A 25,512-nucleotide genomic window follows, 5' to 3' on the forward strand; every position below is an offset into this window, starting at 1 on the left:
TTATCATCAAATACAAATCCCCACTACAACGGCTCTGTGTAAACCAGCTCTCAGACCAGAGGAAAACCTCTCTACCTGCACTCAGATCAGTGTGAACACTTTACACCAGCTCTAATACTGAGATTAGTCTAAATACTCTAAACCAGTTCTTAGATCATGTTTGCATACACTCTAAAAGTTCATTTTCAGTCAATAATTAGCCTTTTTGTCATATAAACGACTGACCGAAATTGTACCATACTGTTTTTCATATTAACCAAACTACAACTGCCTTTTGCACCATAAGATTGAGGTGACACGTATTCACCTCTTTAAATATTCAGTTATGCATTGGACAAGGGGATAAAGACTGTAGCAAGACTAGAAAAAAACCTGCTGTTGCTAAATTATAAATCTAGGCTACATGTAAACATATTTAGAGAAGAGCAAACAGTTTATAACAAGCCTAAAATCTGTGCGAACCCTCGCTCAAGATTAAATTAAACCCTCTACCCCTGCAAGAAGCACCCAGTATAGCCAACTTCACCAATCCGAAGAGCTTAACCAAACCTAAAAGTAATATAAATAACGCACTTCCAGCATTTTGATGGACATGGCCTCCTGACACAAACGTATGAATAAGGAACTTATGATTCAGTTCAGATACAGCTTGCAGGCGTAATGCAGGGGGATGTGTGTGTTTCCTGGGGTCAACAGTCCTGTGTAAGCTGCCCACGTGAGGCTTACACGTGGCACGGTGGTCAAAGACATATGAATCACAACTGCTTTATTCGCATATCTGCTCTTCACAGGCCAATATATCAACATAGAGACACACAGACTAAACTCAAAACATTACCTTCACCACCTCTGTTCCAAACCCCAGTAAACCGCTTCTCGTCCTACATAGAAGCATCCTTAACCATCGTGATGCTTCATTAACTTCTACATAGGTAGCATCTCAATGCATTCTGGGACTGCTTTTTCTGCAAAGGGTATAATTAACAGTTCCTTTGAATTTAGCTAAAACGAGGTGGCATAATTAAAGTGCCTACCTAAATGTAATCTACCAAAAGCACAGCAATGATGCCTTAAAATGTCTCCATAGGCAGACCACTAGATAAATAAAGAGATGGAGAGAACAGGGAGCCATATTGAGGCTGTGGGAGAAGAGATGAACGAGAGAGCACAGTGATCATTTCTATTTACACTCAGGGAAAAGACTCTAGCACCTCAAAAACCTGCCCTACCTAATGACTGCACCACATCAGCACTGTTTCAAACACACACGAACATTACACGAGCCTTACAGCATATGTCAGGGGTGCCGTGTGTAGGCGAGTGTGATATCCCTATAATGAAAACAGCTTGAAGTAAACGGAAATAAACACAACATAGAGAGCAACTACATGTCCTACAGACCCACATTAACACAAATGCTTGAGCTTTTGTACATAAAAATAATGCTAAATAATAATGAATTTTTTGTTTGTTTCATTTATCAGCTAGCATTTTTAATGAATGGATACATAATAGGAATGTACTGTACCATCAGTAAGATTTTAGCCCATGTTTCCATTTTATGGCCAGTAACAATTTTTGAATGCTATACTACTTTATCTAGATTAAAAATTAAAAACACTAACAACTAATCAATTGTTAAAAAAAGGCATCACAACATTATAAACGTACAGGAAGAATGAGGATCCATATAATGAAAGTAAATTAGTCAAAATCATAATGTCAACATAAAAAAAACAAATCTTTTTTTTTTTTTTTTTACTTTTACCAATGTTATTAAATTATTAGTGTTGAATATTACATTTAAGTGAGTGTTAGATGCTAGAAAAGGTCTTTGATAAACAGAAAGCACCTTTGCATAGTTGAGAGAGACAGCAAATTTGGCACCTTCTCTTCTGTCTACTGCAAGATGCATTTTCTTAAATATTTCCCATTGCTATTTTTTGTTGTTTAGAAGTTTAAAGGGTCCATTTCACACACTCTCTGCACCTCACAACACCTCTCCCCCCAATTTATCATAGTTCTATCCAATTCTCCCCCTCAGAATTTTCATATAATTCATGATTCTTGAATTTTAACCAAAAAGCAATGCAAAAAAATTATTGTAATATTCATCAACAGCATTGCCATCAGATTACCAGAAAGTTCTGTAAAAATATGCAGAGAGCTGATGGAGTTGAGAGAACAGCAGGTTTGACGACCCCTCTGAGGGGAGAGAAAGGAAGGAGCATAATAATATTTGAGAGAAGGCGTTAAATGAACGTGCCGGATGGGGAGCGAGAGACAATGAGAGTTTGGACAGACTGCTGTAACCTGTGCGAGCCAGAATAGACCTCACTTCCTCAATGAAAATAAGTGCTCGTGGCTGTCCATATACACAAAGTGCTCTACACTGTCATCTTGTACTCTTTGTTATTTGCCCCTTGGCTGTTTCTTAATGTTTTTTGGAAGCAGTAGTCCATCTCTTCTCATCTCTTCTCCCTCCTGTTCATCAGGTGGATGGGGCTTTATTACAGCAGGGGTGATCAGAGATGCTAATTTCCTGTTTCACCGCCACAGAGACAGCTAAGGATCTCAGGGCACAAAACACACACTCTTTAACATGGTGTGTGTGTTTTATTGGCTCAGTTGTTCATGAGATTGACCAACTGCTGCTCCCCCTGCTGGTTGACTGTGTTTATAGAGAACGTTTGTATGTTTGTGTGTGTGTGTGTGTGTTGTTCTCGTTGATTTGAGTCACACACACGATGCCAATGTAGGGTTGAAACCTCCAGCTGATATCTAGAGCTAATTACTACACTCATCGTTTTATCGGCGCTTATTTAATTAAGCCGGAGAGAAATAAACACTCACAGCACACACACACACACACACACACACACTGAACACACGACACAAACACACACCACTTTCTGTTTTTTTAAACCAACAAAGCAGTGTTTGTTCATGGCTATTAATACAAATGAAATACTGAGTTTTATTAGTTCATATTAACTGAGATACTACGGGGGAATGTTTTGACTTTGGAAAATTCTTCTTAAACCACAGAATTTTTTTTTAATTAAATTAAATTCTAAAAAAAAAAAAATTTATAATGTACTGGTCAGTCTTTTCCACTAGAATGAATGGGGACTGGAAATTTGATGTTTCAAAAAGGATACAAAACTTTTGTATAAAAGTTACATAAAAGTTTTGTAATTGTGATCATGTTCAATATTCTAGGTCTTATAAAGTCATAAAAAGAGCTTTAAGGCTGGAACACACTGCAAAAAAACAATTTTCTCTGAAATCTGTCAACTGTGACTGCTTAAAATCTGCAGACCAGATCTGAATTTTGGCAAATATTCTTGACTCTTTAAGACTGGAAATCGAGACAAAAGTCATGTAGTGCATTCAAGACTTTAACGTGATAAACAGACCATTATTCACTGATATTCTTCCTCTCCATTCAGCTGTTAACTGCGTGACTAGATCATTGAGACGAAGAGTTAAACTCAATAACCTAATCAGTCTGACTGATAAAAGAATCATTCACACGGGTTGGTGAACTGGATCAAAAGATTCATTGACCAGATTTGATTTAAAGGACTGATTCTGTATATATATATTAAAAAAAAAATTCAAACATTGCTATTTCTCTCACAAACATGCAAAGTAAAGTGACTGAGCGATGTAAATTTCAGTTTGCTTCTGAGCCCAAGCGCATATGGCTTTAGGAGTCCTGGAATATTGTGTATATAGTCGAATAGTAGAGTCGGACACTTCAGTGATACTTTGATCACGCGTTTTTGTTATTCTTCTTCACTTTCTTTATGTAGCAATATAATTCCTCCAAAACACATGACTGGAACAACACAGGAATGAGCAAATGGGTGAACAAAATCTCTTTAACACCTGAGAACAAAAACACGGTTGACAAAGAGATATAGAGAGACAACTCAGAAGAGACAGGGGCTCCACCTGCTGTCTCCATAAACAACGAGGCACAAAGTGGAACGTGTAATATTTTTCTCAGGCACACATGCAAATGATACACGCATCATCTCTTTATCCACCTTAAAAGTTGTGTTCATTCTCATTTTGCAAACAGTAAAGGGCAGAGCACATCCCATGAGTGGCACGTGTCCTACCTGAGTCATTGCGCAAGTATGAAGACATGGCGGGGATGAGACAGGACTGGCTGAGCAGTTCCTGCAGGACAGATGGCAGCAGTGAGCTGCTCTGACCTCTGACCTCTCCAGAAAGGGTCTCACCAGATCCCACACAGCCTGATGGGTTGATATAGCTCGCCAAAACCTGACAGAGACACAGAATGTGCCATCACACATCCAAACAGGTGTAACATCGAAATCTCATTTGTATTATTTCGTTGAACATGCACCTGTAAGAGGCAGGTAACGTGCTCCTCCTCCAGACGTTGTTTGGTCAAAGCCTGCTCAACATCCCAGCCTGATGCAGTGGAGCCCGTGCCAAAGCCTGTTCCTTTGGCCCAGTACAGTTGCTGTTCTTCTGTGGTTCCACCAACATGCCCACTGGAGACCTGAGGCTGCCGGAAAACACCAAACTCAACTGTAGGTTTCACACTGGAGTCGATCTTTAACACTTTTTCTATTTTTTCACACTATCACAATTTAGTTGTACATGAAAACAAAGTCTCTGAGAGCAAAAATTAAACTGGAACTTCATGCTATATCTTTATCATTCATGATCTTTATCTATATCATGTATCTTTAAGACTTGCTGACATGCTGATGAACTGATTGGCTAACATTTTACCCAATCATTCTTCGCTCCAAGTCTTCTATGCTCAATAAGGCTTCATTTAATAAAAATGTAAGTTACAATACTAATACTGTGAAACATCATTATAATTTGAAACAACAGTTTCTGTTTTAATATATTTTAAAAATGTATTTATTTCTGTGATGTCAAAGCAGAATTTTCAACAGCCATTATTCCAAACTTCAGTATCAGTCTTTCAGAAATCATTCTATTATGCTGATTTGATTGATTATGTTGAAAACAGCTGTGCTGCTTAATATTTGAGTGGCGACCATTATAAACTTTTTTTCCCAGGATTCTTTTATTAAAAAAAAAAATAAAATAAAAATAAATAACAGTATTTATTTGAAATAGACATTTTTGTAAATTTACAAATGTCTTTACTGTCAGTTTTGATCAATATAAATCATCCTTGCTGAATAAAAGTAGTAATTTCTTTTAAAAAAATCCCTTTAAGCTACTATCAAATGAGAGAGATTGAAAGACAGGAGAGGAAGATGCGTTTCCTAGACGTTCTCTTCCACACACTTTGTCACTCTGGCATTTTTGACATTGATCGTTCTAGACGTGACGCCCTGCTGAAATTTACTGCTTGCTTTAAAGACTGACAGCATGTCACAACATTATGAGGGGAAACAATGGGGTCAGAAGCTGTGCATCAGCTGAATAATAGGCTAGTTGCACAGTAAAAAGAAGAGTGGTGCATTTCCCATAATTACATAGTGTGTACTTTACTTTGGACCCCGTGATATTGTGGGAGGTAGCATGGAATAAAATAGAGGAATGGTTGCAAGCTGGACTCAAACCAGCTTGAGTATCGCAAGCCTTCGTTTTGGACTGTGCAAAGATCTTTTGTGAAAATACAGAATGAGGGACAAATAGGACAGTGAAAGAGAGAGCTGAATAAATATGCGCTGACCGCAGTGCTCTTCTTCGGCTGAGAGCGAGCGGGTTTAATATTTGCTCTGCCAATACTTCTGCCGCCCCAAGGACGCCCATTATGATTCTGACAGGCCACTGGCCACCGTTCAAATCCTCAGCCCTGATCCCACCCCTCACCAAACTATAAATCCACACACAGACACACCACCCTGCACAGAGTATCATTTATATGCTTTTTTGTCTCTCTTAAACATTGGAATTTAAAAAATTGATTTTAATAAAAACCTGTCTGTGAGGGCTGAATATAGATTTTTATGAAAGTCATTTGTTTTGGTATTGGAGGTCTGATGATGATGGTGGTCGCTTTTTTCATTATTTTCTCATTATGATTATGCTGTAGTTGTCCTTTGTGAAGACACTTTCATTTCAGCTGTGTGAAACTCCACATAATCATGTAATGACTAAAAGAGCCGTCCAACTCCTCTCTATACCTTCTGCTTTAATAGGACTACACTAAACCTGAATGAGTGGTTGTGCTCTCTCTCTCTCTCACACACACACACACACCTCTCCTCATTAAGTCAAGGGCTCTGAATAAAGAGCTACCTTTATTCAGTCTGTAAAGAGTGGCTACCACAGTCATTACTAAAATGACATGTCTCAGTCTGAGAAACATCTCCATTAAAGTCTTTATAGGAGTGTCTTTTCCTTCCCCTGTACACACACTCATAAATTATTTGAACACAGCAGTTATGTACCCTTTTTTATCATTCCATTTTTCCCTGAAGTTTACTTATAATTTTAGTTCTGGATCATTGAAACCGATTAGTCAGATTGTGAATGAATTATTCAGACTGGTTCTGTGAACTGAATCAATGAAAATATTTAACTCGAAAGAACGATTCATTCACAAATCAGGCATTACTATTCCTTTCATAAAGATTAAAAGAAAGATTATGTACAAGTAACTACTTTATTGTAGACTGTTACTAACACAAGGAACATATAGAATTGACAATTCTTTGCTTTTTGTGCACATTCTAATAGCTTAACAAAATTGCGGTTGACCCACTGATTTAACATGGACTATTTTAACAATGTCTTTACTACCTTTCTGGGACTTGAACGTGGTAGTTGCATTGCTGTCTGTGGAGGATCAGAAAGCTCTTGGATTTCGTCAAAAATCTTAATTTGTGTTCTGAAGATGAACGAGGGTCTTACGGGTTTGGAACGACATGAGGGTGAGTAATTAATGACAGAATTTTTATTTTTGGTTCTGATTCATTTATCTCTGTACCAGTGTAGTTCACACAGTTAATCTTTAGTTGATGTTCTCATGGTTGTCACAAGAAAGATGATTGTTGTGGACTAAATGGCACATAATTGGTGTGTGGGTTAACACTGACCTCACTGGAGTTGGCACTGCCGCTGGGCACTCTGGGAGCGTGATGGCTGAGGGCAGATAGGCATGCCAGGATGAGGTGGATTGCACCGATCTCAAGAGCCATACGCCTCAACAGCAGCCCATCATCTGTGGTAAGGGGAGTCGAGCTGAACAAAGACCGGAGCACGTGGAAGGGCAACGTGGGCAGAACGTTAGCAGAGGGAGACTGCAGGATGTGACCTTGAGGAAGAAAGATAGATGGAGAGAATGTGAAGAAGTATTTAGATGAGAAAAACCTGCTTTAAACAATCAAAATATCATTTTCTCTAGCACACAATAACAAATGTAACCAGTCTACCAATACATCAAGTAATCAGATGACCAATCAACAGTCCAAACAGACAGAAATACACAGTGGGCAGCCAATCCAGGCTCAATTAAACCAATCGATGAAGCAACCACGCAGTAACCCAATCAATGCTTCCCATAGGACAAACGCAGAATTGTGTATCTGCCTGTAGGCTATTTATGTATAACAGCCATTAAAGAACTTTGATTCTCAGCTGAAGGTTTGTTTGAACTAGTAGAGGTGGTTATGGTAGGGTTTATGATGGATAGAGTAATGGATCAGTTGTGCATATATGCGGTAGCTCTATTTGAGCCGCTTCCCTTGTCCAATTTAGGCAACTTGTGAAACAGACACTCATTATTGACAATGAAATGCTCTTCATGGTTAGCACAGTAGTTAATGTTCACTCAAGGAACACACCAAAAGCGTTTCTTCATCTGAAATGCTCAAGAAACTCAAGAGACTCAAACGGTAGATTCCATCATGTTAACATGTTGGTAAGCACATGACATGACTACTAGCAAACACATATTATGTGAAATTGTTCATTCGCATGAATACCCAAACAATACTGCCTGGTTTGGGCCAAAAGTCACCTAATAAATCAGTGTAATTTAGCTGCCTACTGTATGGAAGAGTCTAATACTTTCCCAAAGTGGGCAGCTCACTAAGGTTTGGGACAGAGCTGGAAAATGCTTAAATAAAGCCGAGAAGTGAATGGATAGACTACTGTTTAAAGTTTGGGATCAAAAAAAGAAAGGAATACTATTATTCAGCAAGTACCCCATTAAATTGTCACATTAAAGTGTCATTTACAATGTAGAAAACAAAAGTTATTTTTTTTTCTTCAAATAAACTTTGAACTATTCAAAGCAATCACGGTTTCCACAAAAATAATAAGTGGCTCAACTTTTTTTAACATTGATAATAAGTAAAGTAAGTAAATAAATGTTTCTTGAGCACCAAATGAGCATATTACAATGACTTCTGAAGGATCATGTGACACGGAAGAATAGAGTAACGGCTGCTGAAAATTCAGCTTTGCCATCACAGGAATAAATTACATTTTAAAACATATTCAAATAGAAAACAGTTATTGTAAATTGCAATAATATTTCAATATATTACAGAATTTTACTGTGTTTATCAAATAAATGCAGCCTCGGTGACCATAAAGGACTTCTTTTAAAAACATTTTAAATACTTAGACCCCGAACTTCTGAACAAAACTATAAAACCCAAGTATACTACTATTTTTTTTTTTTTTTACGCATGTGCACGCATTCGTACGTAACGTGTAAATTCCGAAGTATAGTTCATCTGAGGTGTGCACGAATGCAGCCAGTCAACACATGCAATCTAGAAACGATAATGGATACATGAACAACAAACAGTGAATATGAAATAGGCACATATTGCCAAAAAACCCAGATTCCATTTATATAAATCGATTGCTAAATTGTAAACAAATTCAGAAGTAGTGCTTGTACTTAAGTGGTACGTACTTCCTTCTCCATCATCTGTGACGCCCAGCACCAGTCTGAGCAGACATTGCGCATGTTTCCTCTCCTTTAGCAGAACCTCAGCATATCCTGGCAGCCGCAGAAACAGGCCGAACGCTGCCAGTGAATGGGCAGGGATGGGCGACATGGTCTGAATGGAGGATTTGATGGGCGGAGGCTCAGCTGCGATGGTCTCGGGTGCCTCGTAAACAAGCTCTCCAGACTGCTCGATGGTGACCCACTCAAACTGATCGCTGTCCTTTGGCTTCTCCTGTGTAGTGGATGGCACCACTGGGGCACTGACCTGTACAGAACGAACCGGACAGACAGACTCAGAGGGCACGCAAATGAACAGAAATGCTGACTAACCCAAGTTCACGGTCACCGGGTGAGCATGTAAGGGCTTATGAAGCAAAAACTACAAAAAAGTAAAACTACTAAAAATTACATATGCGGTAAAATGTGATTTTGTAAAGAGAGAAAGCTTGCAGATATACTGACCTGCTGGATAACGTCGGGGTACAGCATGGGAAGTCTCTCTGCAATGAGCGCCAAGCCGCCCATACCTGCGAAAACCTGCAACGGGGACTGGATAGGGCTGGTCTCTAGGAGGGTGTCATCTACTGCAGCATCCAAACCTTCGTCACCCGGGGTCATTGGTTCATCGTCCGGACAGCCGCTTAGCATCTCACAGTGATCTACAGGAAAAGAGCAGAAAGGAAACGCATCATTCAATCTGTCGTCAATAAAATCTTAAAACGTCTAGCTGTAAATAAAGTGGTCCCAATTGTTCACATCATAAACCATGATGTCCAACCGAGCAGTACTGCACAAGAACTCATATCTGTTCTCATAAATCAGATTTTTCCTGTAAATCAGGTTTTTTCTTTACTGAGATTGAGGATCGATGCGAGAGAATGAAGAGAAAGTGGCAGGAAATATGGGCTGTTATATGTTTGTGTACACTCAGAATAGAAATGAATCCGCACTAAAACGCAAACCTGCTTTAAAGAGTTTACAGCTGACATAATGTCTCAAGACAATTAAATTTCTTTAGAGACCCAAATACAGCTGACAAGAACACAAAAAGGGTTTAATGCTTAAAAGCTCCTGTTGGCATTCTTAGTAAACATCAAATACTACATTATCCTTTAAAAGCTTTGAGTTAAAATCAAAATCACTAAATCAGCATATTAAAATCATTTATGAAGGATCATGTGACACTGAAGACTGGAGTAATGGCTGCAGAAAATTCAACTTTGCCATTTTTTAAATTTATTAAAATATATAAAAAGTTCTCTCAAATTGTAATATTTCACAACATCACTGCTTTACTGTATTTTTGATTAAATAAATGCAGCCTTTCAAAAAAATTCTAAAAACTGACTTCAAACTTTTGAATAAAAGTGCATTTGATATATTGCGATTCTTTTTCAACAATATTGCATCAACTGTATCAATATTCCTGTGTGCACATTTATATAATTCTATACAGTTCAATTAAAAGTTTAAATATAAATAAGCAATAAGATTTTTCCATGACCTTTCCAATTTTTTATATTACTTCAATTCAGACAGATTCACTAATAAAGCAATGGAGTGGTTTAATGGATTCACTAAAAAGCATTAAATAAAAAGAATAATTCACCCACAAACCAGAAAAAGAAAAGAAAAAAAAGGGACATTCACTATAGTAAAATGTATTACATTCTATGACTTTTACAGGCCTGAAAAAAAAAAAAAAAAAGCAGAGGTGGTCCTTTCCAGAGAATTAACTTCCTAAAGATTCAGCTTCCTAGAGAGTACGTTAGTCTGCTCAGCCCTGTCTCTTTGAAGGCCAAAGAAAGAACAAGTGTGAGACTAAGAAGTAACAAGTATTTACAGACTACTCGTGGATTTAAGCTCTGGGGACAATACAAGTCTTTTTTTCTTTTAAACTGTTGTTATTTCAGTTGCTTGGTTCGGAATCAGAGATCTTTGTCTCTATGATGTTGAGATCAGTGCAAGGAAAACAGCAGAAAAACTCGAAGCCAAAAACTCTTGCTGGAGAGATGAACAAAGCAGCTGTGAAATACTCTAACACCACAACTGCTATATGGAAGTCAGTGGGGCGAAATTGATCTTAGTTTTGTAACAGACCAGCAAGTCTCAGAAAACCTACTTTGCAAGTCTGGAGTCTATGTCCAGGAACAAACTCCTTGCCAACAGGTTGATGGCACGTCACAGTAACAAGCAGCAATGGTTCAGAACACCGCCTGTGGTTGGAGTGTCTTCCATACACTTCCTCCACAGAGAGATGCACGGACTCCAGGCAGAGAGGAGAGAATTATCCCTGGGCTGCTGAGCATCCTTTCAGCTCCTCGATGCAGGGGTGCAAGATGAAAGTGTGTGGAAAGAGGCAGAATTGGGTACGCCAACAGTGATTTGACTCTGCTAAGACGGCCAATTAGCCGGAGGGTGGGGTGAGTCCCATAGACACCATCACTAAACTGAAAACTTCTGATGCCAGACTCTACGGGTGCCATCAAACGCAGGCTGCTCCAAGACTCCTTACTGAGCCAAACAAACAAACGAATGCTGTGTGCTTGGAAAAACCAGTGGAGCGAAGTAAACAAATAGTGCCAGATCTTCACCTCCAGATGAAAATTCAACAGTTTGAGAGCTCAGAGTTCAGTCCCGTATAACACCCTGTGTCTCACCAAGGCTCAACATGGCAACTTTGCATTGTTAAATCACTTTTTGTACTCAATGAAAGCAAAATACTGCTTCACTGTCTCTACATCAGATATGATTGTTGCAACCAGAAAAAATTATTGAACTATATTTAAATATATTTAAACTATATATACATACATATACATATATATATATATACATATACATATACATATATATATATATATATATATATATATACATACATATATATATATACATATACATATACATATACATATACATATACATATATATACATATACATATACATATACATATACATATATATATATATATAAAACTTTACTTACTATTACTTTAAATCATCTTTAATTCATCTTTACAAGTATATATATCTTATTATATATTTTCTGGCCTGCTAATTTAAATCATATTGTTTTTAATTGCATGTATATGCAGCTGTAGAAATGCAAACAGTATTTAAAAAAGTAAAAAAAAATGAATACATTTTAAAAACAAGAATTTTAAAATGGTAACAGCTAATGTAACACTGACAGTGGAAGCTTACTGGTAATTGCTCACTTGTCATTGCTGATTAAAAAAAAGACTCGAGCTGTTGTCAGATTCATCTCTTGATGTTTTGTCGTGCTTGATTAGGACACTGACAGGACACTTTCCCGTCACAGGTGACACCCAGAACTCTGTCTGTGTTAGCAGATTCACCTGAGCTGACATCATCAGCTTTAACCGGAACTCTGTACTGTATATATGTGTGTAACAGGGCAGAATCAATCAAGAATATTGGCAATCAAGTGGGGAGGCAGCTGTCATTGTCAGGACGGGGACGGCTTTTTTTATCCCACAGAAAGCATGAACACTTTCATTGACAGAGCAAAGCAAAATCATTTGACATCTGAGGGTGCAGGACACTAGGGGGTAAATATGTGTCTTGTACAATCCTTTTTTTTTTTTTTTTTTGAGCAGGTTCTTTTTAGTGAATCAATAATGTAAAGTGTGACCAGCGTAGTCCGATTCCCAAAGGAATGATTCTTATGAGCAGGTTCTTTAAACTAATAGTTCTTCAGTTACTCCTTTGAGCCCTGTACAATTTACAGCGATAGCAGAGTGAATTTCTTTCATTGGAAAGAAAAATTGACATTGCATCCTTAACATACCCAAATGAGTCGAATCAAATTAAATTAAAAACAGCATCAAACCTAACTGAACTGATTTTATCATTTCGTCACCAGTGTTATATATATATTATTATGTAATTTTAGTACATCAGTTTACATATTTCAGATATTTGCCAAGGAAGCATTTCTAATTTTCGTTTAAGCTTTATAAGCTCTAATATTTCTATTTTATTTCAGCTTCATTTATATTAATGAAAACTATGCACGTATCTATGCTTGAGAGGTCTGTATACCTTTCTCGGTACGGAGTCTTTTGAAGGAATCGGTCTTGGAGAGGCCAGGGTCTGAGATGATCTTTGACCCCAGTTTGACCATCAGGTCAATGGAGCGGTATCCCTGAGGAAGTTTACGCTCATACAGCAGCGTCAGCAGCTGAGCTAAGGTCATCTCCGGCGGCAACGGCTGACCTGGAGAGAAAAAGATTTCAACCAGAGTTTAGTAAAACATTTTCAACTGATTAATAAATCACTTTTTTGAATCAGACGTGTGCCATTTTTTCAACCAAATGACAGGCGTGTGAGATTCCATTTGGTTGCTCCATTTCCATTTGGCGACACTAGTGAAGCAGCAATTAAACGCTTCACCTTTGAAGTACTGAAAGGCTTTTTATATGGGACGGAATGAGACCATGAGAGATCAGAGGGATAGAATGAAGCTTTGAAATTGACATTCGTCAGACTCTCTGCATCTCTGAATAAATGCAGTGAGGTGAAGTGGCAGACAGGGACAGGCACTGAGGTGACCTCAACTCTCATCCTAATTTGTATGGAAGAGCGAAGGGTGGGAGATGAGGGGGAACGCAAAGAATACAGAGTGGGCGAGAGGAGCGGACAGAATGTGAGCGCGTGACAGAACAAGAGTGTGTTTGTACCCGGCAGTAGTTTGTGACAGAGGTGGAAGACAGGCACGCTGATGGTTTTGGCAGACGGATCGACTCCTGAGGAAGCTGCCAGCTTGTCACTGAGGACTCGCCCTCGTCGGGACGGGGGACGGGGAGGAGTGGACAAGGCCCTCTTCGACTGAGACTTCAGACCTGAAACAAAGCATGAAGACGAGATGCAACATAGGTAAACTAAATCAAAGGTCTATGATCTCAGTGTTAGTTTGTCTCAGCAGTTAACTTAAAGGGAATATATAAAACGGGGTTAAACAGTACCTGAGGCAACAACAACACTGTAGTTGTCTTGAAAACCATTATCGGCCTTCATCTTTTCTTTTTCCTCATGGTTTTTCTTCTCTTTATCCTCTTTCTGTTCGTTGATCAGTTTGGCCGTGATGCTGGGCGTGTCTAAAAACAAAAAGCAAGATCTTTAAATGCTATTTCACTGTGTGTGCATTCTTCAATCAGCCTGCGGCTCTAAAAAGACATTTCCATTTAGAGACATATGCATCGATGTACATGTCAGTTTAACTGATAACCTGAATTATTAATGGTAAAGATGTAATATCCCTAAGAAGACACACCAATTCATAACGATAACAACACGCTACACTTCCTGTGAGGGTTTTCCATCAGTGGAAGTGATGTGAGCATGAGAACGGCTCCGAGACAGGACATCTTACATATATACTGTGACTATCGCCGTCTTCTGAGAAAACGAAGACTACATCTGCCATGCTCAAGGTCTCTAGAGACAAGCCATTCATCACAAATACATGCTGATGGCCATGCCACACGGCAGATCCAGACCTACATGCTTTTTGAATCAGACCTTGAAAGTCTGAAGATGTGGCAAAAGCAGGATCTAATAGATCTGATCGACTACTGCAGTGCGCATGTAAAACGAGACTGCTGGATATGCTATTTCTAGTATTTTTGGCTAAATTGGTGGATAGAGGGTGAAGATGCAACTACACAAAGTGTGAATGAGTCTGATTTTGAAGACATCTTTATAGAGTGGCACAAAAACACAATTTCGAAACCAATACCAGTGAAATTTGCACAATTACTTGTACCAATTTAGCAGAATGAATAGTATTTCACTCACTTAAAAGAAAGAAAGTCAAGAGCAATAAGATTTTCTTATTTTTCTTATATTTTTCGTCAGCATGCACTATTCAAAAGTTTGTAAGTAAGACTGTTAAATATTTGATTTATTTGGTTTGCATTTATTTGATTAAAAATACAGTAAAAACAGTATATGGTGCTGATTTAGTGCTCGAGAAACATTTCTTGCTATTATAATCAATGTCGAAAACCATGATACATTTTTTCAGGATTCTTTGATGAACAGCATTATTTGAAAAGGAATCTTATAATATATGTTTTCACTGTAATTTTGATTAACTTAATGCCTCTTCACTGAATAAAAATATTAATTTCTTTAAAAGAAAAATCAAATCTTACTGATCGCAAACTCTAGAACGGTAGTGTAATACAATGTCCTCTTACCTGAGACGCGGTCCAATACTTCAGACAGTGTGGTTGAGATGGGCAGATGCAGTTTGCGAAACTTGTGCCCTGCTCCGTACATGGGGTGCTGGATCACGTGACTGGTGGCATTAATGCGCCCTTTATAGAGCTAAAGCATAGAAAAAGAGAAACACAAAAACAGACGATCTTAAAATGTTAGATCTTCAATTTCTCATGAAAATGCACCTATAGAATAATTTTTACATTGATTTCTTTATTTAATTTCCAATTCAAGCTATCAATCACTCATGTTATCATTTAAAAAATATTGCAATTTATGTCACATCCGCATAACAAGCTCTCTATTTCGCTTCATTGTGAACAATCTGTATGGTTAAGATATTTAAAATTGCCTTAAATGTCATTTGACTGTTTAGTGATAATGACCATGATGTCAGTTTTTTAACACTACAGCTATAGGGAAAAAACAAACAAGGAATTTTAAAGCAATGGCATTTGGCAAAAACAAAAAAAAAAAGCTCTATACGCATCTCTAAAGATTCCACTATCTACATGGGCGATCCAGAAAACTTCATTTCCCTTGAAGGTGGACTTAAAGGTACATCGAAAAGGGAAAAATGACATTCCTGCCTTTGAGAGGACGCCCCGGATCGTACGCCGCTCTGGCCTGATCTAATGTGTAAACATTAACTTTTAAGAGCTCCTCTGTCGGGACTCTCTGTGAAAGCCAGATGATTAATCTGAACTGAAACGCACACAGTCCCGTCGTAATTTACTGGAGGAACGACCTGCTGAATGACTCTCCGGCTAAAAAAAGACGTCTTGAGTCTTTACGATTTGGCTTCGTTCCGGTTTGGCAGTTGGACGAGAGGCATAACTCTACATGTCATATAAGGGGTGAGCTGGTTATGTCCTCCAACATTTAGATTATATTAAAAGGTGAAATGTGTAATTGCTGCGCCACTAGCAACACCGAACAGAACTGCAAAATGATTTTCTCAAGCAACTTGTTATTTTATGCTAAACTAGCCATTTTCCCCAGCTAAACATTTGCGTACAGGTACTCCTAATATGCACCAGTGTGAGTGGGCTCCTGCATGATTGACAAGGATTTGAGGATAAATCTGCCCCCTAGTGGTGTCCTAGCACAATCTGTCTTGAAAAGAACTGCAGCTCAGAGGCAGTGGAGGTTTAAATCCCTCCGAGATGATGTAAAGGTCAGGGTAATTTTCCTTGTAAGTGAAGAGGCTTTTCTGAGCTTTACAGCAACAGCAATAAATCATTTAACAGACTAACCAAGCAAAACAACTTCTATATAAAATAAAATATCAGCTTAGAACAGCAATGTTTCAGCTTTAGATAGGTTTTCAAAGCATATGCTGTAAGATTTAGTGTGTATGTGCGTGTGTGTGACCACCTACCGGACAGGGAGACTGAAGGAAGACAGTAACTTTCTCGTCTTCGAGCATGAGTTGTAGGAAGAGCCGACGTATAAATCCAGAAATGTTCCCTGAGACTGGAACGTTTCCTCGCTGAGGAGCTGACTGGAACAGCTCACACAAAACCTTTAACAAAGAAAAAAAAAACTTAACACTTGTATCACTGCTATATTTCACCATATCAGCCAGCCCTAAAACTTGCTCCATAGTAATGCACCAAAGAATTAAAGACATAACAGTATGACTTTCTGTAAAGCTAAAGTTAAAATATAAGCCAATTTTATTTATTTGCATCTGAGGGTGCAAATAAAAATCCAAATATTGAGAAAATGGCTTTTAAAGTTGTCAAAATTAAGTTCATAGCAATGCATATTACTTATCAAAAATTAAGTTTTTATATATTTACGGAAGGAAATTTACAAAGTATCTTCATGGAACATCATATACAAATGATTTTTGGCATAAAAGGAAAATCAATCATTTGGACCCATACAATGTATTGTTGGCTATTGTTAGAAATATACCCGTGCTACTTATGACTGGTTTTGTGCTCCAGGGTCACACACACACACAAACACATACATACATAGATACACACACACACACACACACACACTAGAGCTGCTCGATATATTGCATGCGATTGTCGTGCACATCTCGTCAGTAAAGCCGGTTCTGTGATTATTAATAAATCTCCATCACCTGTTTTCAAATGGAGTGGCATTTAATACACAGGGCCGTAGTTCACTGACAAGCTCCACAATATCACGTTCAATATCGCAGGCGATTTATCGTGCAGCCCAAATACATACATATATACATACACACTTTTAGATTTACTTCATTGTCTATGAAAAACTTCAAATGAGACTCAAAAAAGCACCCCAAACACACCTGTGCCATGAGCCTCTGGTTGTTTGGATGGCAGGAGATGCATTGCAGGAAGAAAGCCACTGTGGCATTCTCAATGGCTGTCCTCTGCTGGGAGGTGAGTCCACTGATGCGGCTTGTTGATGCCAATGAGTAAGACGCCCCTGAGGTGTGAGGTGCGGCGCTGGCGTGTGAGGTGCTGGGTGATGCACCGTGCCCAGAAATACTGCTGTTGCTGCCACTGTTTGCTCTGGCATTAGCAGCCCCACTGGCACTAGAGTGGCACAGGAGAAACAACAGTGCAGTCCAGAGTGGGTTCACTTCTGGCCCACCCAACCAGTCCTTCATGGTGTGACTCTTTCCTACTTCCGTTAGAAACCGCAATACGGGTGCTGCCAGCTCAGGAGACAGTGGTGGTCTGTTTGCTGAGGATGACGAGGGTTGGTTGTGTGAGTATGAGCGTCTCTCTGCCTGTGCGGAGAATCCAGCAGGCAAGGGAAGGTCTGCACTGATCAACAGGTTGCAGCAAAGGTCGGCTAAGCTGCGAACAAGCAAGGAAGGCAGGCCAGAGTCCAACAGCTGCTGGATGGCACCGGGAGACTGGGACGCAGCTGCCAGGGTCACCAACTGGCTAACTGAGAGCGAGATGGGCACAGTTAGCGGTGTCTGAGCATGTTTGGAGTCATCTGTGAGGGAGGCGGCACTGTTTAAATCATGCTGTTTCTTGCCATCGTCCGTCATGGCCATACGCCGCTGTGCATTTGTCTGGGCAGCAGGGGGAGCCACGATACCCATCCAGGACATGAGCAGAGAAAAGTAACTAGGGTGGATATGGCACATGGAACAAAGCAAGCTGTCCACAGCCTTCTTTAAAACCACGTTAGAGGGCAAAGACATCGACCAGTTGTACAGCAACCTACATGAGACAAGAAGCTCTTCAATTAATAGTAATAAACACACACTCATCCAAAACTCTTGCTTGAACATTTTGTATAGCAAGACTGTAAAAAGATGGTGTGTGCTTGCAGACTCACTCGAAAAGCTCTCTGTTGAGCAGACTGGGCAAGTCGTAGTCCACTGGCAGCTCATAACTGTGCCATAAGACGGAGGCCACGCAGTGCAGATGTGATGGGGACGGCATGAGCAACCCATATTCTCGTGAAGGTGGAGCGCTTGGACCCACATAGCTCGATGGAGAACTCTGCTTCAGGGAAGCAACCCGGGACGAGTCGTACACCCACTGGAGCAGAGCCTGGATCCTGCAACACAATCACAAACCACTATATATTACTAGTATACATAAAATTGCCCGTTTAGACTTGCACTCTATGCATTAGTATTAGACTTGCACTCATATGCTTGATTTCTTAAAAAAAAAAAAAAAACAACAACACTAGCTTCTCTGTTCTTTTTGTATTCTATCTATTTGTTTTCTTTTTATTTATTATACAATTAACAAAAAGAAAAAAAGGCCTCTAACACTAGCTTGCTTATTCTTTTTCTATTCTGTTTTCTTTTTATTTATTTATTATATATTAGGGCTGTCAAAGTTAACGCACATTAATTTTAAATGGCACTAATTTTATTAGCGCATGATTAATGCAGCGTGCATTTACTGTTTGACCCGTGGCCTAGCCCGTAGTTGGAGAAATGGAGATGCACAGTGTTGCCAACTTAGCGACTTTTTTTTTCCTTCAAAAAAGCACTCAAACCTTATTTAGTTTCTGAGACTGTTGGTACAACCGCGCGAACTCTTGCTGTCCCAGCACGCGCACACACCCCTTTCTTTCTCTCTCTGTGCGTCTGCTCTGTTCGGCGAGCGGCGGAGAGGAGCAGCGCTTTTAGTTAATCACAGATATTATGTTGAGAATTTAGCTTATGTGCTAAATTCACATAAGAATTTAGCTTATGTGTATTTGATTTCATCAGACGACGGCTTGATTATCAGGATTTTTGTGCAGATTAACATCTTGGAAGGGAGAGCTGGTTATGTAGTCTGAATGAGTCGCGTTTCAATCGCTATTTCATATTCATTCAGTTGTCTGACAACAGAAAGAGTAAAATATATAAATGAAAACAGCTTTATTGAGAATTTAGCTGCTTCAGAATACAGTATGCGGGCACAGAGAGGCAAACAAATGTAATAATAAATAACAAATGTACATTTTGCTTGTTCAGAAGAAGTGAGCTGCCCTGTCGTGCAAAAATGTAAACAGGTTTGTGTAAGTAAATTGCTCAGTGCAAAGACAGAGAAGTAATGGGAACCTGGTATTTCTTTTTTCATGCGTCTAATAGACATGAAAAAGTTATTTGAAAACATCTATGACCTTTGAAACATGTCTAGTCTTCATGCTCTATGTTGCCTATGGTTTCAATAATAATAAACATACATTTGCATAAAGCATCCATATTTGTCCATGCCCATGTTGATTAGAGTATTTAAAAACTTGAAAAGTATCAATTTAAGGTACATTTAGAACAAATAAAAATGTGCGATTAAGTTGCGATTAATCACGAGTTAACTCATGACAATCATGTGATTAATCGCGATTAAATATTTTAATCGATTGACAGCCCTAATATACACTCACTGGCCACTTTATTAGGTACACCTTGCTAGTACCGGGTTGGACCCCTTTTTGCCTTCAGAACTGCCTTAATTCTTTGTGGCATAGATTCAACAAGGTGTTGGAAACATTCCTCAAAGATATTGGTCCATATTGACATGATAGCATCATGCAGTTGCTGCAGAGTTGTCGGCTGCACATCCATGATACGAATCTCCCGTTCCACCACATCCCAAAGGTGCTCTTATTGGATTGAGATCTGGTGACTGTGGAGGCCATTTGAGTAAATTGAACTCATTGTCATGTTCAAGAAACCAGTCCGAGATGATTTGAGCTTTGTGACATGGTGCATTATCCTGCTGGAAGTAGCCATCAGAAGATGGGTACACTGTAGCCATAAAGGGATGTACATGGTCAGCAACAATACTCAGGTAGGCTGTGGCGTTTAAACAATGCTCAATTGGTACTAAGGGGCCCAAAGTGTGCCAAGAAAATATCCCCCACACCATTACACCATCACCACCAGCCTGAACCGTTGAAACAAGGCAGGATGGATCCATGCTTTCATGTTCTTTACGACAAATTCTGACCCTACCATCTGAATGTCGCAGCAGAAATCGAGACTCATCAGACCAGGCAACGTTTTTCCAATCTTCTATTGTCCAATTTTGGTGAGCCTGTGTGAATTGTAGCCTCCGTTTCCTGTTCTTAGCTGACAAGAGCTGCACCCGGTGTGGTCTTCTGCTGCTGTAGCCCATCTGCTTCAGGGTTCAACGTGTTGTGCGTTCAGAGATGGTATTTTGCATACCTTGGTTGTAACGAGTGGTTATTTGAGTTACTGTTGCCTTTCTATCATCTCTAACCAGTCTGCCCATTCTCCTCTGACATCAACAAGGCATTTTCATCTACACAACTGCCGCTCACTGGATATTTTCTCTTTTTCGGACCATTCTCTGTAAACCCTAGAGATGGTTGTGCGTGAAAATCCCAGTAGATCAGCAGTTTTTGAAATACTCAGACAAGCCCATCTGGCACCAATAACCATTCCACGTTCAAAGTCACTTAAATCCCATTTCTTCCCCATTCTGATGCTCGGTTTGAACTTCAAGTCATCTTCACCACATCTAGATGCCTAAATGCATTGAGTTGCTGCCATGTGATTGGCTGATTGGCAATTTGTGTTACCTAGCAATTGAACAGGTGTACCTAATAAAGTGACAGGTGAGTGTATATACACACACACACACACGTGTATATATATTGCTACGTGTACTGCGTTATGCTAACTGAGACTTGTCATAGCACTTGCATATCATTGCTCTTTTGTTGATTTAAATTGCTTCCATTGTCCTCATTTGTAAGTTGCTTTGGATAAAAGCATCTGCTAAATGACTAAATGTCAATTTGTGTGTGTGTGTGTATGTATGTGTGTACGTATGCATGTATATATATGTGTATATGTATATGTATATATATACACACACACACACATTTTCTTTCGTAACTGTTTACATTAGCTTAAGACAAAACCGACTAGTGCTCATGAGGATACTCGCCAGGATGACCATTTTGGCGTCATTTTGTCTGTATTTGGCCACTTAAGCGCAAACAAGATTTGCTTGCAAACTCAATTTGGTATTCGCAGAGCGCGATTTGGATGTGACCGTGAGTGCACAGAAAAGCGCCTCTGGAGCGCGCGAGTATCGAAAAGCTTAAAAAGATGTGAAAATAATACACTTTTGTGACGATGCAACAATGACCGATTAGGAAATTGACAATTCTGTCAACCGTACCAAAACGCGAGCTAAAGTCTTGTATCACAGCGTGCAGCTCTAGATGCGCCGATGTGAAGAGAAGGGCAAAGGGAGAAGACGCAGTACAGCTGAATCACTCACGCTGTTTTCAATGACTGATTTGATCTGATGGTTTGTGTGTTTTTTTTACTCATCTAACCTATACGCTATATTGAATAAATGTTTTGCAGTAATTTCCCTCATTTTAAAGTTGAAAGCTGCGGGAATGAGTAATGCGATATAGCCAATGTGCAATCCCGCACCGAAATTCAGGACCTAATTAAACATAATTCGACTATACAGAGGATTGTGAAATAGATTTCCATGACTTTTCTAAAATTTTCTGGGTTTATTTATTTTTCCAAAACTTTCCAGGCCTGTAAATTTGCGTTTTAAAATTCCATGACTTTTCCGGGTTTTTCATGACCATACGAACCCTGAATGTGAAGATCGGTGCGGTTATCTAAATCAGACAAAAATGTAAGTGTGGGCGGTTGGATAATTTATTTGAAGCTGCGGATTCAGGTGACGTTTTAGCCCATCCGCGCATCACTAATATACACACACACACAAAATTACATATTACTGTATATATGGAAGGCCATTTCTACCCACAAGAAAAAACCTAAGATTATGGGGGAAAAAAAAAGTAACTTTACTTTTTATCTCAGAATTTTGACTATGACAACTCAAAATTTTGTGGGTCTTAAAAGATACTAAGTTGTCATGACAAAACGTCAATTACAACAAAACTGTCAACTTTGTATGTCATAACTTGTACGTCATATACTTCTTATTTTTTATTATTTTACTTGCTTTTATGTAAAGCACTTTGAATTACCATGGAGTATGAAATGTGCTATATAAATAAACTTGCCTTATAATGAATTGGTTTCAAAATTATGACTTTGCATCTCAATTTTGATTTATCAAATTTATCAAAGCATGATTTTTCTTACATCTGATAGGGTCTCCCATACTACAGAAGTAAAAACAAATAAAAAGGAAAAAAACAAAAACAAAAAAAAAAACACTCAGCTTTGTGACCCACAGGTATAGAGAATCCACATATATAAAATTGACTCTGCAAAAAATCTCCGGATCAAACTATGAACACTTCAAACAAGCTCGATTAGGAAGCTTTATGGTTGAATTTTCCGTTATGTTGTAAAGAACAGACCTGTCTTTGGTACCGGGGTCCTGAGTGGTGCCCAGCTGGTAGAGGATATCTATAGTTGAGTCTGATGACAGGCCATTTAACCTCCCAAAGAGCAGCGGACTGTTTAGATCTACAACAAAAAAACAAAACCACCAATCAGATAAAAACGAGAACCCAACAAAATCATGATCTCAGATCATTAAAGGGATGAACAAACTCAAAGTCTCTGAATTTACACATCACACAAATCAGTCTGATATTGCTTGACATTCGAGTATAGCAGTTAAGCAGTAATGAGAAACAATCTTTATAGTCTTACTGGCCAAATCAGTGCCAGAAGCAGCACAGTTACGCAGCAAGATGTCAATGAGTTTGAGGCCTATGCGTGTGGACTGCAGGCCGATTTTCACCAGCACCGCCTCAATATTGGGCGAGTGCATCCCGCAGTATGGGGACATGAGGAGGGCAGCACAGGTCTGCAGGAGGTTTGCCGTGGGAGCAGCAGCACTGGCCATCATGGCCTCCAGATCAGAAACATGAGTCAAGCAATGATGCAGCAACCGTAACCAGCCAATGCTGAGAAATAAAGAAAGAAAAATTAGATAATATAACGTTAGAGGCTTGAAACAGGAAATAAAACTACTACAATTATTTTAGATGTTTCAAATGATTTCCAATACCTGGTTTTAGAGACCTGGTCCTCAGAGGGCAGGAAAGGATTGTTTACAGTGGCAGAAGAAGTGTTTCCAAAAGCAGTCAGGCCCAATAGTTTAATCTGGGAGAGGCCCAGTGTGCTGGCATCCCGCGGCCGGTGCAACCTTAAACACAAGGCAGACGCCACCTCTGCCTTTACCAGCTGGAATTTAATGTACGTGAGACCGCTAGTGATGACTGGGGTCGACAGGGGAAGCATGTTTACACCATCTGCACTGATCTCCACTGACACTGATGATGGACATGCTGGGAAAGAAAGAGAAGAACTTTTAAAAAGATTTTAGGATAGTCCTTACTAGTATAAAAAGCTTCATATATGGGCTAAATATAACACACAGCTGTGTCAAGTGGGGACCAATAATATTGCATAGTGTGTGCACACTCACTAGCAAGGGATGCCAGGTGAGGCTGTATGTGAATCTCCTTGAGCAGAACGGCAGCGGGCAGGTGGATTGTGAGATCACACCAGGCCTCTTCAGGAAGGAATATGTAGGACCAAGCGGCAGAACGGGCCCGTCGATGTGGGGGTGTGGCCTGCAGCAGCACTTCCGCTGGCTGTGCTGTGGGACTGCTAGAGGTGATGGTGCCTGCAAGGGAACAGCATAAACTATGAATATAAATGCATTTTAATACTTAAACAGACGTTTATATGAAAAGACGGGGCTTATGACTCAAAGCACGCTTGCTGTACCAAGAGGGGCGAAGTTGTGCAATCCTTCTGCGTTGTCTGGTTCTGAGGTAAGCACTCGTGCTTTCAAGCTGCCATCTGCTGCTTTACCAGGCCCAGAGTCCAGAAACTTCATGATAGTGGAAACCATGCTGCGTGCAGTGTTCACGATGGCTCGTGTGCTGGTGACCATGTTGTTACAGATGAGCTGCACGCCACCTAAATGCGCACACACAGAGTCAGAGCATACAGACCAGCTCAACCAGAGTTTTATCTCTTTAGAAAGTGTTAGTGTTGGCATACCCATGTCATGGAAGGCTTTCAAAGCCTCGCTGGTGTCAAGCACTCTCAAAATAAACCACAGTAAAGGCTCAGAGAGCTGACATGTTGATAGAGATCCCTGTAAAAAATAAATAAAAGCACTTAACACTGACAAGATGCAATGACATCTTTACATATTGTATATCGGTATTCAAGAATGTGAAAATTATTTGATGTGTTTTTTCCCCCAGTCCATAACATACTAGAATAGACTATTGACCGTTCTGTGGTCTCAGTTTCAGAGTCTTACCTGTCGGCCCATATAGCCACAGGCCATGTAGGTGAGAATGGGCTGCAGCATGACCTGGACGGATGTGGCTCTCTTACTCAAAGTGGTCAGGATGGTGAAGAGGCCATCGCCCACCGAGATGGCATCCAACCCACCATGAAAGTTCTCATGTTTGGTTAGATGGAGCCCACTAGCACCTAGAAAGAGAGGAAAAAAAATGCATTAAAATTTGTTGGCACCGATAGCATTTGTGGGCAGTGTGGTGTCCCGAGTTCAAATGCCGGCTTGAGGACGTTTCCCGATCCTGCCCCCCTCTCTCTCACACTTCGCTTCCCATCAGCTCTACAACTTTCCTATCATAATATAGGCAAAAACAACTAAAATAAACCTAAAAATGTATACACATTCTATTAAAGATTTTTAAAATGTTTTTTGAAATAAGTCTCTTTTTCTCACCAAAGCTGTATTTAATTGATAAAAAAAAACAGTAATATTGTGAAATATTATTAAAATCCTTTGTGACATTATAAACGTCTGTATGATCACCTTAGATTAGATTAAATGAGTCCTTGCTAAACAAAATAATTAATTTCTTAAAAAAAACA

General features: G+C 39.4%; 1 protein-coding gene across 3 annotated transcripts in view; it reads right to left on the reverse strand.

Moving 5' to 3' along the window:
• The window catches only part of LOC306886288 (dual E2 ubiquitin-conjugating enzyme/E3 ubiquitin-protein ligase BIRC6-like), a 115,166-nt gene that overhangs the window by 38,520 nt on the left and 51,134 nt on the right, over positions 1-25,512 (reverse strand). For all 3 annotated transcript variants that reach the window (XM_079443269.1, XM_079443268.1, XM_079443267.1), the window contains exons 47-65: positions 24,929-25,104; positions 24,661-24,757; positions 24,382-24,576; positions 24,077-24,277; positions 23,657-23,936; positions 23,296-23,552; positions 22,998-23,106; positions 18,492-18,716; positions 17,482-18,373; positions 16,570-16,713; positions 15,167-15,296; positions 13,931-14,062; positions 13,646-13,807; positions 13,008-13,181; positions 9,401-9,597; positions 8,903-9,203; positions 7,071-7,288; positions 4,382-4,546; positions 4,131-4,296 (exon numbers count right to left, since the gene is read on the reverse strand). In XM_079443269.1, the coding sequence (XP_079299395.1) occupies positions 4,131-4,296; positions 4,382-4,546; positions 7,071-7,288; positions 8,903-9,203; positions 9,401-9,597; positions 13,008-13,181; positions 13,646-13,807; positions 13,931-14,062; positions 15,167-15,296; positions 16,570-16,713; positions 17,482-18,373; positions 18,492-18,716; positions 22,998-23,106; positions 23,296-23,552; positions 23,657-23,936; positions 24,077-24,277; positions 24,382-24,576; positions 24,661-24,757; positions 24,929-25,104 (4,221 nt within the window). The remainder of the gene's footprint in view (positions 1-4,130; positions 4,297-4,381; positions 4,547-7,070; positions 7,289-8,902; positions 9,204-9,400; positions 9,598-13,007; positions 13,182-13,645; positions 13,808-13,930; positions 14,063-15,166; positions 15,297-16,569; positions 16,714-17,481; positions 18,374-18,491; positions 18,717-22,997; positions 23,107-23,295; positions 23,553-23,656; positions 23,937-24,076; positions 24,278-24,381; positions 24,577-24,660; positions 24,758-24,928; positions 25,105-25,512) is intronic.

The sequence above is a fragment of the Barbus barbus genome (genome assembly GCF_936440315.1).
Source record: "Barbus barbus genome assembly, chromosome: 20".
NCBI lineage: Eukaryota > Metazoa > Chordata > Actinopteri > Cypriniformes > Cyprinidae > Barbus > Barbus barbus.